The sequence below is a fragment of the Silene latifolia genome, chromosome X, assembly GCF_048544455.1.
Source record: "Silene latifolia isolate original U9 population chromosome X, ASM4854445v1, whole genome shotgun sequence".
NCBI lineage: Eukaryota > Viridiplantae > Streptophyta > Magnoliopsida > Caryophyllales > Caryophyllaceae > Silene > Silene latifolia.
In genome coordinates, this window is record NC_133537.1 from 321,895,754 (window position 1) to 321,909,965 (window position 14,212).

At 32.1% G+C, this 14,212-nt stretch overlaps 2 protein-coding genes across 2 annotated transcripts; both read right to left on the minus strand.

Moving 5' to 3' along the window:
- Positions 1–889: 889 nt before the first annotated feature.
- LOC141620691 (uncharacterized) lies at positions 890–1,718 on the minus strand. Its single transcript, XM_074437497.1, has 2 exons — positions 1,178–1,718; positions 890–1,122 (listed from the first exon to the last, which is right to left on the minus strand). The coding sequence occupies exons 1-2, from the start codon at positions 1,716–1,718 to the stop codon at positions 890–892; spliced, it is 774 nt and encodes a 257-aa protein (XP_074293598.1).
- Positions 1,719–10,853: 9,135 nt separating this feature from the next.
- On the minus strand, positions 10,854–11,925 carry LOC141622021 (uncharacterized). The gene is made up of 3 exons (XM_074438102.1): positions 11,661–11,925; positions 11,225–11,347; positions 10,854–11,131 (listed from the first exon to the last, which is right to left on the minus strand). Exons 1-3 carry the CDS (start codon positions 11,919–11,921, stop codon positions 10,898–10,900), a joined length of 618 nt encoding a protein of 205 aa, XP_074294203.1. The 5' UTR covers positions 11,922–11,925; the 3' UTR covers positions 10,854–10,897.
- Positions 11,926–14,212: the final 2,287 nt, after the last annotated feature.

Below are 14,212 nucleotides of genomic sequence, written 5' to 3' on the forward strand. Positions count from 1 at the left end.
ATAAATTTTGTTGAAAATCTGGAATATACAGAACATTCTGCAATGTGATAGAACTGCTGAACTTGACTTTACCAGATTGTCTAACTATTTTCACAGTGCCATCAGGTAAACCAACATAAACAGGCTAAGGCAAGTATTGAAGATCAGTAAGCAAGGCTAAAGTACAGGACATATGGTTAGATGCCCCAATGTCAATAATCCATTCCAAATTAGTAGAAAGACTGGCATCTGCCCAAGCATGAAAAGAAGAAACCATACCAGCAAAATTCACAGAAGAATGTAATGAAGGAGAAGGATTGGTTGACTGGTCTGAGATAGCCTGCAACACCTTTGTCATCACAGAATTAACAATACCCTGAACAAAATCAGCATTAACATGAATATTGTTGGATGACACATATGGCATTTGAGAAGAAGAAGAAGCATTAGGCAGAGCAACATGAGAATTATCAAAAGGTGTGGCAGCTGCATATTGATAATCTTGATTGTCAAGAACCAAGCCAACATTATTAGCAGACCTAGTATAGGTATTAGAACCTCTTCCTTTGCCACTCTTTTCCATAAGTGCCCTGTACTTATAACATTTTTCAATGGGGTGACCCTTGATTTTACCATGAGTACAAGTCATAAACTTGCGACATTCTGAGACATCATGGCTTGGTTTCTCACAGTGAGTGCAGTACTTAGCACCAACAATGGGATCATCTGCCTTTGGGCGTTTCCTGGAAGCTTCATCAATAGAAGTAGTTGTTGAATATTGCCTCTTGGTTGCATACGTCACAGATTCCAGAACTACACCAGAAGTAACATCATTGATGATCTTTTGTTTCATCAATAGAAGTAGTTGTTGAATATTGCCTCTTGGTTGCATACGTCACAGATTCCAGGACTACATCAGAAGTAACATCATTGATGATCGATCTTTTGTTTCTCTATCTTCATCAATAGAAGTAGTTGTTGAATATTGCTTCTTGGTTGCATACGTCACAGATTCCAGGACTACATAAGAAGTAACATCATTGATGATATTTTGTTTCTCTATCTTCTGTAATAGACTCAATGCCTTGTTAATTGGTGGCAAAGGCTCCATTGTAAGCAAATTGGTCTGCACTTGCTCATATCCTGCATTTAGTCCCATCAGCAGTTGAATTAACTTGGACTGATTCTCTCAAATAACCAGACGTTTGAGCAATTGACAAGTGCATTTCCCTATTATCCACAAGTACACTGTGGTATGGGATCCATCCGATCAATATTCTCCCAAGACTTTTAATCTGCCTATAATACTCAAGCAAGGAGAGATTGTCTTGAGAGAAATTGCTTAAATCCTTCTTCAAATAATATAATTCCAGAACATTTGGTTGACCAAACTGTTCAACAATGTCAGTCCATATGTTCTTGGCAGAAATAGCGTACTGGAAGTTCTTACGTAGCTTTGGCTCCAAAGAGTTCTTGATCCACCTTAAAACTAGAAGATCACATCTGATCCAAGAATTATATTTCTTGTCAGTTTGCGCAGGAATTTCGCACTTACCAGAAACAAACCCAACTTTATTTTTAGACATAAGAGCCCACAACACTTCCCTTTGCCATTGTAAGAAATTGGTGTAATTGAAGAGGGAGGAGAAGAGTGTCAAAGATGGTTGATCGGTAGGTGAGATGAACAGAGGATCATCAAGAAGTGAATAGAGACTATCATCTGAAATGTTTTCAGGCATTTTGTAGAGATTTGAGTGATATAAGAATGTTTAAAAAAAAAGTGATTTGAATTAAACTAAAAAATTGAGATTAAATTGGGGAAGCGAATTATTAGGATCAACCTAGCTCTGATACCATATGAACAATCATGAATTCTATTAATGATTGATGAATATCATGATGAATGATGAATGTAGAGATGAAGATTAATAAAGAAAGAGGGTTTCAAAATTCAGAGAAATAATCTTTTGTATTTCATAATTGGTAAGTTACAATGATGATATGAAAGCGTATTTATAGTAGTAGGTTGGTTGTAGTTAGTTACTTGCATCATCTAACTAACTTATAACAACCGACTCCTAACTAACTGATTCTAACAAACTCTATCTAAGGTTGTTACTCTCATAAAGACAGTCTTTCTCATTCCTATATATTGGCCTCAATTAACACAAAAACCTAGGAAGTAGACGACGGGGATTAACAGAAGTAGTTGTCCTCGCTAAACAATGGAATTTTTTGTTTTCCAAACCCTAACGTCAAACCTTTGATTGAAGGTTTAAAATCTCGACGTGGAGATTTCAGTATACTCCGTACTTTTTAGCATAACATTTTGTAATCTTTGAATCAGACTATTCTGTTTTATCCGATGTTAAGTCCGCGTAGATGTATTTTATTGGGGGTATTGTATTTGTATTTATTGTATAAAAGGTGGGATTTTTGAGTTGTAATATTTTTATTTTTGCCGCATTTGTCTGTTTTTTGGAAGTAAATCTATAAAATATTATTAAAAGGCTAGCCTAAAAATGCCACGTAGACAATACCACGTGAGATGAAAAAAAGCCACGTACACAATAACAATGTGACTTGGCAAAATAATATGACATGGATTATCAATTTATTATTATATTGCATTAATTTAATTCGCTTATTTTCTTTAAAAATCCATCCATATTCCATTAGTTTTAAACTTAATTAACTAAAAAAACTATAATAAAAAAATACGCATTAACTATAAGTTAATAATTTCAAGATATTTCATATGGAGTAGTATTATATGTATTCGAAATAAAAAAACTGAATACATAAGAAATTAAGAACGAAGAAGAATAAATGAAGTTGAAAACAAAAAATGTTTTGTATTGTCACTAATTCACTACTTTTTTTTAAAGGCACTAATTCACTATTATTGTTACTATAACTTTGTTGTATATAGAAGATGTTTTATAGAACTATTTAATCGACAAATGAGTATTAAAGATCATATAAAATATTTTCTTAGGAAAATATAAAATATATGAAAAAGAAAATATTTATTTAATTTAAGTAATTTACAGACAAGTTCTATAAATACTTAAGTGAAATTAAACACTAATAATAGAATTTTAGAAGGGTAGTAATACCGTATATTTAGTTCATGAAATTATTTCACGTAAAGTTTTGGAAAATAGTTTTGGAAAATATAAAATATATGGAAAGAAAATATTTATTTAACTTAAGTAATTTACAAACAAATTTTGTAATACTTAAGTAAATTAAACACTAATAATAGAATTTTAAAAGGGTAGTAATACCATGTATTTAGTTCATGAAATTATTTCACGTAAAGGATAAGCTTTTGTAAAAAAAAAAAAAAAATTGCATTGTTTAATAATATATAGTAAGTAAAACTAAAATAATTATATTTAAAATTTTGTGTTCATGATGAATTTAAATGAGATCTTCTCCATTCCACTTTTATTGTTTAATTATCCTTTAAAATTTATTCCAAATTAATTGTTTTTTCGAAATTTAGTATGGTAAATGATTTAACTATTAGTATCTATACAATATAATAAAAAGAAAAAGATGAGTAGTTTATTATTTGACGTGTGTCATGTTAAGCAATTTTAAGTGCCACATTTTATGTTATTTTTCTTTGCATTTTATTAGGAATAGTAAGAGACTATGAGTTGGTATGTATAAATTATGACACAAAGAATTATCATAATTAAGTTTATTAGTGAAATTATGATACAATGAATTTGCATAATTAAGTGTATTAGTGGTGACTTTTCAGTTGCTCACTGAGTTTGTATAAATACCTCCTAATATAGAAATAAGAGAACCAAGCAAATACAAAATCAATATTATAACTCTCTAAAGTCAAACACATTTTATATCACTCATCCTTAATTCTCCATAGGTCATGTGAAATGTACATTGAAGACAAACATGCCATCCGCCTCCTCTTTATTGTGCTTTGAAAAACAATGGTTCAATTTCATATAAATTTTGGATCTCAAAGGCGCTACATTGCTACTAAAGTTTAAACTTTTTAGTTTGTTTGCATGTTGATTTCTCCTAATTGTTCATATTTTTCATAGTATAAAGCTACAAATTTAAAAAATTAATATTTAAGTTCTGCGTAAAATAAAAATATTCAACTTCATAGTTATGAAGTCAAATAACCAACTCTGGTTCCTTCCTTACTAATCTCTAAATCACATGATTAGTATTTGTAATCTGCTTATAAGGTGATTAATTTGCTTACATGTATTTTTTTGTTAACATGCAGGTAGTACGTATAGATTATGTAATTTAACAAGCCAATATGCAAGATATTGTGCATTCATTAAGTATTTTCATTTACATTGCTAAGACAAATTCGTCCTATTTTAAGATTCCGACAACAATTATTTGGGTCACAACTATTGTTTGGATTGAAACGTGATGTAGAATATTCGGTTGTTATCCTATAAAGTAATTAAATACAATGAAAAATGATTATGCATATGACTTGAGGCAACAAGTTACATCATCATGTTTAGAATGTTATGTAGATTATAAGTGTAATACAACTCAAATTCACAAGATAGTCCACCAAAATGAATTTAAGTTTGCATACTGTCATTAACATAAGAATTTCCACGTAAATAAAACTATGTGTTTCTTCTTTGTTTATAATGTCATCACATTAAGTACACGTCGACTTACTAACAAAAAAGTACATCTCGACTTCGCAACCTACTTTGAACAAACATATGCATGAATAAGTTTTAAAAAGGATTATACTTTGTATTAACTACCCACTTCTCAAAAATAAGAACCAACTTTTAAAATGAATAATGTTTAATGGTTTCACACATTTTACAAAGTTATATATTGGTTGTACATTTTCCAATATGTATAAAATTTGTTCTTATTTTAGAATTTGGTTCTTAAAAATAAGAACCAACTTTTAAATTCAATAGAAGAACTTTTCAAAATACAGTTCTTTGCAACAACCCCAATGCTAAGAACTACTATTACTATTGCTCTTAAAGGTACAAAATATTAACTATATTAATATACTTATATACCTAATGATTTGTAACATTTTCACGAGACCGAAAATGTATATTGTTCAATGTATATGCTCATTTTGTGGGAGTTGGGATGTCCTTCTCACAAAAGAATTTTGTGGAAGTATTGTTTTCTTATTCCAGTTTCTAAGTTCTTTTTCCTTTATTTTCATGATGAAAGTTGAACTGTTAAGATCGATGTGAAATGAAATTTAGACTGTTGAAAAGAAATGAAGAGTCTATTTCTTTTAGGAAATAAATATATAGAATCCTAATTGGTTTTGTGGTAGACTGGTAGATGCAAGCTTGAATATTGTGATGATTGAAATAAATTAAAAGTTTGTTATTCAAAACTCGACATATTTGTTGATGTAACATAAATTAACAAACGGGTTATTTAGATCGGATCTTAATCACGCAATTTGAAGGGTGTGATTCATAAGATTGGATGAGTTGTATGTCAAGTAATGAACTTTTGATCAATCGGCATCAGGTCATATTGAGGTTGATTTATACTCGACGGTAGGAGCGGATGTGGATTGTTAAGCTTACGGAGTACTGAATTATTTTTAATGGGACAATACTTAACAAGTTGGTACGTAACGGTGGACGGTTGTTGAGCTCATTTCATATTAATTTACAACTTTATATTAATATTATTATTAATAATAGAGCAATTCTCAAACTACAAACACGACAAAATCCAGTTTTAGTAGGTACAATTAGCACACTTCTGTCTTGAGAATTTGTCCTCCGTGAAAGACTTTTTAAATGTTAAAAAGTAATCCATATTCCCTCTTACTAGAATTAGATTTCATGAAAATTTTGGACAACAAAAAAATGAGTATATAGATGGGAATATAATTAAGTAGGTCTCTACTTGTCTAGTTCTATCAAGGTACTCCGTATTTGATTTTACGGAAAATTCATGTGGTATTGACGTACCATTAAACTTTGCTACTTTATATGGTACCTAGTATTCTATGTTTGTGTACATAATAACCTTTATATTTGATTTTCATGCACAATATACCTTTTTTTGTCGTTTTTTAAAATTTCAAATGACCATAAATCTTAAACTAGAATTCAAAATGATAAAAAGGGTATGTTGTGCTTAAAAATTAGATTTCAAGGGTTTTATATACACAAACTTAAAAAGTTGGTAACCACATGAAAAATGACAAAGTCCAAGAATACTACATGAATTTTTCATTGATTTTATTATCAAATTTATTTATAATACTCCCTTATTTCATATATTATTCCCTTTTTAATAAAATAATACTCACATATATTACAAAAAGTGAAACAACATATATGAAATATAAGGTAGTATATGATCTGTGAACGTCAATATTCTAAATATCATATATTCATATGAGACGGCGACAGTGATCCTGAAACTCTAGTATACTGTATACCCAATGGCATCAATTGGCATGGGATGGCACCCTAGCATTGAATTCTCAAGTTTGGAAAAAGGTGATGTAGTCTTCCAGCAAAAGTGTCGACTGTCGGTACAAGATCTACATGAGTATAGAAATGAGCTCACCATCAAATTGTCTAACCACTTACATTATGCATAACATAAATATAAATTCTAAGTTTATAAATCAAAACTGGTCTATTAATCATTATTAAAATTAAAAGGTGGTGAGAGACTGAGAGGTCGATTAGGATGTAGTTAGTCTAAACTAATATTGAGTATGATTTAGCAACTATCCTGAAAATTAAAGAAAATGAAAGCTTAACATCCACAGCTGCCCAATTCATACCCGTAATAATTTCCTTTTTTTTTTTGGTGATAGAGGAACCCGTATTTGCTATTTTTTATGCGTATTGGGTAAACCCCTAAGAATACATAATAACCTGCAAATCACGTATATTACGTAAGTCATCCGAAAGTAATAGCCTCGAATTCTAGAAGGCATAGACTCTTCTAGGAAACCACACATCACATATTCACATTTTCCCCTATCACATCCAATTTAGTCTTGCTTTATAGGGGATATATCCATCTATGGTAAAGAAAGTAGCTAAATAGTTGAAAGTGGTGACATTTTTGGCCCCCGTCACCCCACTTGTTACTTGTTCTATTAGAAATGTGGTATTGTATTTAACCCGTTTTTAATTATAGACGAATATGTGCAATCTATAATGAGATTTTATGCACATCTAGTACTATACTTTATGTACGTACTACTACTATGTAGTAATAGGTAGTTGTATACTGTGTCAGTGTGTAGTTCGTGTGATAGTAATAACATTCAATTCCGATAATTTGTGTACCGACTACTTTTTATGTTCTTTATTACAGAGTAGATTTTATAATAAAAAGTAAATAAATAATTGGACAAACGGAGTATTAATCTTTAATTAGTGTAAATTTTATTTCATTGTGTTATCCGATATTTTAAGAGTTTTTCCATTTATTTTGCTTTAAAAAAAAGAATTTGATGAGACGAAAGAATAACCATTAGGTATTTTGGACGAGTAATTATAGTTTAGAAAATTCAATTTGTGGGCTGCACGTGAATCGTGACTATTTGTTTTTGAAAACTACCCATCTATAGTAGATAGATTAAAGTACATAAAAATCATGTTGTTATGATAATTGATAAAAGTTGATTATATATATGATTAAAGGTTATTTGTGGGAGTACCTTTTACTAGACAAAATGTAGTCTATAATAACTTTCTATTGCAACTTAATATTTGAAATATTGCCATGTTGACCATATTCTTACAAGGGTGAAATTATCTAACCTTTTTAGTTGGTACAATTTTGATATTTTGTGATTTAAAGATATTTAAGATATTAAGTAATTTTTCATTTGATAATCCAAGGTAAAAAAAAACAACGTGTTCATAACTAACGATGTCTCTCAATATAAATTTTAAAATAATTTTAAAACTTATAAAAATGAAAGTGACCCATTAAGACGAAATTTTCACTAGTATTATCTCACTTGATATGTAACTTGGAAGCGTAAAAAAATTAAAAAAAAAAAAAACAAAAAAAATATTATTAAAAGCAATAAGAATAACTGAATAAGAATTCATTTAAAACAATGGACCACGGTCCATAAACTGTATATGATGGTGCTGCTTCACCATCCACAAAACCACAAGATTGCGTAAATGGGCTCGTACATGTGGGCTAGCTATTGGACCCCCAGTGTGCAGCTAATCAGACCAACCATTTCTGCTCTGTTCAGTTTAAAAGTCAATGCTATATTTTCAACAGTAACTTATCAAGTCAAAGCTGTATTTTTTTTTTAAAAAAAAAAAAAAACGTCAAATGTGATTTTTTTTGTAATTAATTTGAGCAATTTCGGAAAAAAATCTTATATAACAGTTTTATTTATAACCTGAGGAAAGTTATTAAGCACCTTACTAAAAGTGTTTTACAAATTAGATGAGCTAGCTTTTCAATCGACGGTGTTATCTTGCCACTTCGAATCGGCAAGTTATACAACCCGGGCTTGGCTTCGGCTTCGGCTTCGGCTTCTCTTGCTCAATGCATACTGAACAAGTTTTTCAGACGTATTAGCTCACATATCGAGTGACAATACTGTCATGATCTTCAATTCTTGATTGAAAACTTGTCGGCTTCAAAATCGCTCATGTGACTCTCTTTACACACTAAAAAGAAGAATGTAAAAAGTGTAGACAACTAGTAAATCTCATGATTTACAATAATTGCAAATACTATTTATACATTTTGTGCCTAATACTCGTATTAATTACAAATTTTGTCTATAGATAAGCCTTAAAGCAAGTAGCCTAGTAGGTCAAAGTGCTTGTTAAGTCACTATATCTTCCTTAGGTCACAATCCTCAAAGCCAACCCAACCAACAAAAATGTTGGATTTGAAAACCTACTAGTAAGTAGTAATATACACAGCTTGCTCAGGTAGCTGGCTTACATGTTGTCTGTTTAGCAAAGAAGTTTTGTCTAATAATCTAAAGGTGGCTTTTCCTTTCATAATAGAGACCAATGATGTAATGCACAAGTTTCGGCATATTACGCCCCGTCCAGCTTCACTCAATTAGCTTTATTCCTTCTAGATTTACTTGATATGATACCATATCTGGGTTTGTGACATGAATCGGAATCTATAGTTGAATGTCTTAATCTCGGTCATTGTCCATATATATGGATGGCATGTACCGCCTAAAAATGCAGTCGTAATAACTTACAAAGGGTTTTTAATAAACTAAACATAACTTTTGACACTTACAAATCTACAAGTTTAGTTAGATGGAAAAAGTCTATAAGGAAAGAACCAGCTTCAGAAAGGAAAATGTTGAAGAAAATGCAACGAAGCATCGGTATCAGAATGTACCTCTTGCGCCTGCAGTCACCAGGGGAGACTGAAAAAGAAAAAAAAATACGTAACCAGGGTACACACTTTGCAATCACAAGGAGGTACATGATTTTCAGAATGGACAATACAAAAAGAGATACTAAATCGGATAGTTAGATATAAAAAGAGATACACATCCTGCAATCGGATACTAAATCGGGAAGGAGTAAATTGTGTAATCTTAACCTAATTAACCTATGCAGCATTGTTATACTAGTTGAGTAGCAATTTCACATCTTCAGTAACTAGACTACTACTACCACAGAAAGTATAGCCAAAATTACACAAAAGTCTACAATAGCAATACAGAGAAACAAAGGTATTACCTAGAATTCATTATAATGAAATTTGCTAGATAGTTAGATGCCAATTTTTCGAAAACATGTTATCGCACAATCAAGTCATAGTACATATATAGATATTGGTATCTCTTCGTCATCTTTACACTTAACATTTAGAATGAAATTCAAAATTTCCATTCCTTCATTACTTATTTAGATGTGATCAACACTTGCCCTCCTTAGTTCTTCTTATGATCCCTTGTTTGTACTTTTGAACTAGTACGGATCTTCTTACATTGTACTCCCTCTGTCTCAATCGTTTATTCACCTTTGATTAAAATACCATTCACAATTAATATAAAAGGTAAACAACTAATTGAGACGGAAAGAGTAATAAATGGGATTATTATCCCTATCACCACATGGACTTATTATCATAAAACTAGTTAATTATAATGAAAGTCAAAAGGTTGATGATATGAAATTGAGCATACAACATAAAATCTATAGTTATTCATCTCAGGAAATTATCGCAATAGCCTAGTACTCCCTTTCATTCGCTGGGTTCGGATCGGATCAAGTCCATTGGTTTCATGTTGGCAAGAGTTTATGCCGGGTTATTTATAGATAATAATCAATTTCCAGCAACAAAAATTCAGGTCGCGTTATATTTGGTGGTGTCAATTCGAGTTTGGATCAAGCTCGGGTCTTTAATTAAGGCATCATGTCGATTTTGTCAGGTCTACTTCTAACACGTAACCTCTAAGCTTGAACGGGGTTGTTGGGTCCATTGATTCCAACTACGTTACCAGCTATTGCTATTCAGGAACCACCTGGATTAACTACGACGACACGTAAACCATAGCCGCTAAAGTGTCTTATGCAAGGAGTAATAACAGCTTCGCAAACATGGGGAGCTTGAAGCACCTAAACAACATCCAAGTGCAACCTCATACTTTATTTATTTCCTAACTTGATATCCTTTTAACATAATAAGCAAACGTAAAGAATTGACTGAAACGAATTAAGGGGAGTGCTTTTTCTCTTTCAAGCTTTACTATGTCGTAATAATGTAATGTACTACTTGGTTGAAACAATATATCAAGGGGTACAACACTGGACATTTGATTATGCACATTTTCTTATTTGCAAATCATAGTCTTGAACAATTAAGTCGAGAAACTCGAGTCAAGCCTTTGTTTAAGCCATTCAGGCGATGTTCACGCACTTCAATGGATCATACCAGAGATGGATAGAATAGCAAGATTCTTATTGATATTATCGGGAGAGGGAAGCATAAGTAGAGCCAATAACTGCTGTCCGCGAAGCTCAACAATGGTAGCATTATACTCAGCCGAACTGGCAGAATCCATGTCAATTGCGGAAAAGGTCATGTAAAGAAGTGGACCACCTCGGTAAACAGAATTCACCTTAAGTAGCTTCTCCAACTTGAGTAGTTGTTTCTACAAAAAGGATAAATAATTACAGATGAGTATACTACGATATTTATTTGACATAAATGTAAATAGAGGCAACAGAAAAAGCAATAGACCGACCTTGGTAAGATTGTTATATTGATTGATAGCTGTTGTGGCAGAATGGTGGAATGCATCAATGCGTTGGAGCTCTTCGCCTGTGTAGGACTTGACATTCTTGCCGTTGCCCTTATGACGAAATAACTGGAGATCATTATGGAAGAAACCAGTATAAATTATTAAACCAGTATAAAATGCTCCACAACAAGATTTTTAACAAGCGTGATTGACACATACAAACAAACCAGTATAAATTACTAAACTACACCTAACGGACAATAATTGTCAATTTATTAACAAGCGTGATTGACACATACAAACAAAAAGGTCATTTGAGTCGGGTCAATTAGGGTTTAACACTTGTCTATTTCAAGTAGTATCGGCAATGAATTAATTGATATACGAAAAAAAAAAAAAGAAAAAGAAAAGGATAGGAAAGGGAAAGGGGAAATCGAACATGAAGATAAGAGAAACGTCGAGCCATGAGAGCGAAGTCGAGTAAATAATTATAAGTAGCCTCATCGTATAATTTCAAAGAAGGTCCGTCAATTACGATTGAAATAGCATGACAACAATCTGGAGGCGGAAAAGGATTACCACAATAGAGTTTGTGAGGCACGAAATATGCTTCTACTTCTTCCTCTTTACTACCTTCTATCTCCATCTTTTCAGGCTGCTTCATCTCTTTTTTCTGTATAATGCTCTGTATTATCCCCATTTTTGTTTTATTACACAACTTATTTTGCTATTTTGCTATTGATTTTTCACGACTCCTCTTTTTATTAGTGAGATAACTTGCCAAACAAGATACGTATTGCTTAACAATATAATAATGATACGATATGACTCTGTTTGATTATTAGATTTGAGATACTTTTGATTCTAAGGATATATGATATGGCAATGTACGAGTATATGGTACTTCCTCCATTCAACTCCACTCTACCACCTTTCCTTTTCCATCCATTCAACTCCACTCTACCTATTTTCTAAAAAAGAATGCCAAATGACCATTTTGTTTTCATACCCCATTACTTATTTACAATATTTGCCACTCATACCCCACTACTTCTACATCAAACTCCACCATTTTCCACTCATACCCCACTTAATTACATTATACCTCATTATTTATTTACAATATTTTCCACCCAACCCCACTCTTCTTAATATTTGTGCAAAATACAAATAGGTAGAGTGGAGTTGAATGGAGGAAGTAATATATTGGATCTGAGATTTGAGATATTTTGATTATAATAATATAAATATATGATAATGGCGTATATGGTAATATATATTGAATATACGAGATATTTTTGATTATAATAATGATATGATATAGCGGCGTATAGGTAATATGAGGAGACTTTCTCTTCATTTCCTAAAAAGAAACGGAGAGGCCATTTCCTTTCGGTGGTCCAGATCGTATTCCGGTATCATCGAACGACTCAAAATTTATGGATAAAAATAAAAGGATAATGAGGTTTGGTGAGAAAAGTATTATTAAATTAGTTTAAGAGAGAAAATGCCCTTAAACGTTACCATTTCTCAATACCGTAACCAAAAGGCTAACAGCCTAACACTTGTTACTTTTCCCGTTAACTCACTCCTTAATTAGACCCATCTTCCCCAATTTAAACAAAAATCCAGATAAATCACTTATAACTCGGCCATTGTCATCTTCTTCACCACCGTCTCCATATTTTCACCATTGTTCATCATTTGTCACCTACTATTCTGAAATCTACACATACTACCCCCAATACACAAATTCGACAACCCAATGAATCACTTAACTCAACCCCATCAACCATATAGTTTTCGAGCTGCTACATCCTACGACTTATTCATAACATGGTAGCACATTAGAGATATATAGGAATCTTCTTTTTCACAACTAAATCTTCATCACCAAAGTAAAACTAATTAACATCTTGAAAAGATGTTATGTAACATAATACTATTACACACTTTCAAGCATGAAAAACAGAGAAATTACTACCTCTAATCCTAGGTCACAAATTACTCCGGCCATATAAAGCAATGGTCTTCCTCATTAAACACGCAAATTGCACTCACTAGACTTAATTGACATGAAACATTAAAGCATTAAATTGGATGTGGGCGATTCACGGTCATCCGAAGACTAATCATAATCAGAATCTTCATCTTCATCATCGTCATTTTCAGTCCATACATTAGCGGGGATAAGTTGTTCATCATCGGGAATATCAAGCCATACATTAACGGGGAAAAATACTTGTACGAGGACATTAACCTCATTGTATTGAACACTGGAAGCTCGGGTTACTCGATAGTGGCCCCTATTTGGTGCGACCCTCAGCATGGAGTCTCAGATCCAGTATGCTTTCCTCAAATCCGAGTTATCATATCCACTAAGCACAACTGAATGGTTGATTCGATACAGACTATCTTGAGGGTTCATGAAGACCCCTTCCCTCAAAAGTGTATATATTCTTGTTGGGTCCTGCATATGTATTTAATTTTTTTTAATCAAGTATTTTTCACAATATAACAAGGTATAAATAAAGTTAGTGCAAGTATAAATAAAATTACCCTTTGAATTCGGTTGAGCTCTTCCGTATCATACTTCATCACTGCTACTCCAGGACCATCGTCTAAGGCCTCCATAATTTTGTCCTCTTGATTGATACCATATCCACTGTTATGTGCGGAAGCGTGTTGAGACGATGCAATAACAATAACAAAATAAAGAACACAAGAATTTACGTGGTTCACTATCAATATGATAGCTACGTCCACAAGGGCCAGGGAAATATTTCACTATGTATCGAGAGAATTACAGATTACAAAAGACGAGCCCTCAAACTTGCCTCACCAAGTTTTCTACCTTTCTCTCTTAATTAACCTAGAATATAGTCGGATCTTTATATAGTATTATTCCACCCAAAACTATATACCTAAACTAATTAGAAAATTAACCAAATAAACTAAAAGACCAAAAGCCTCGTGTATAATGACTAACAA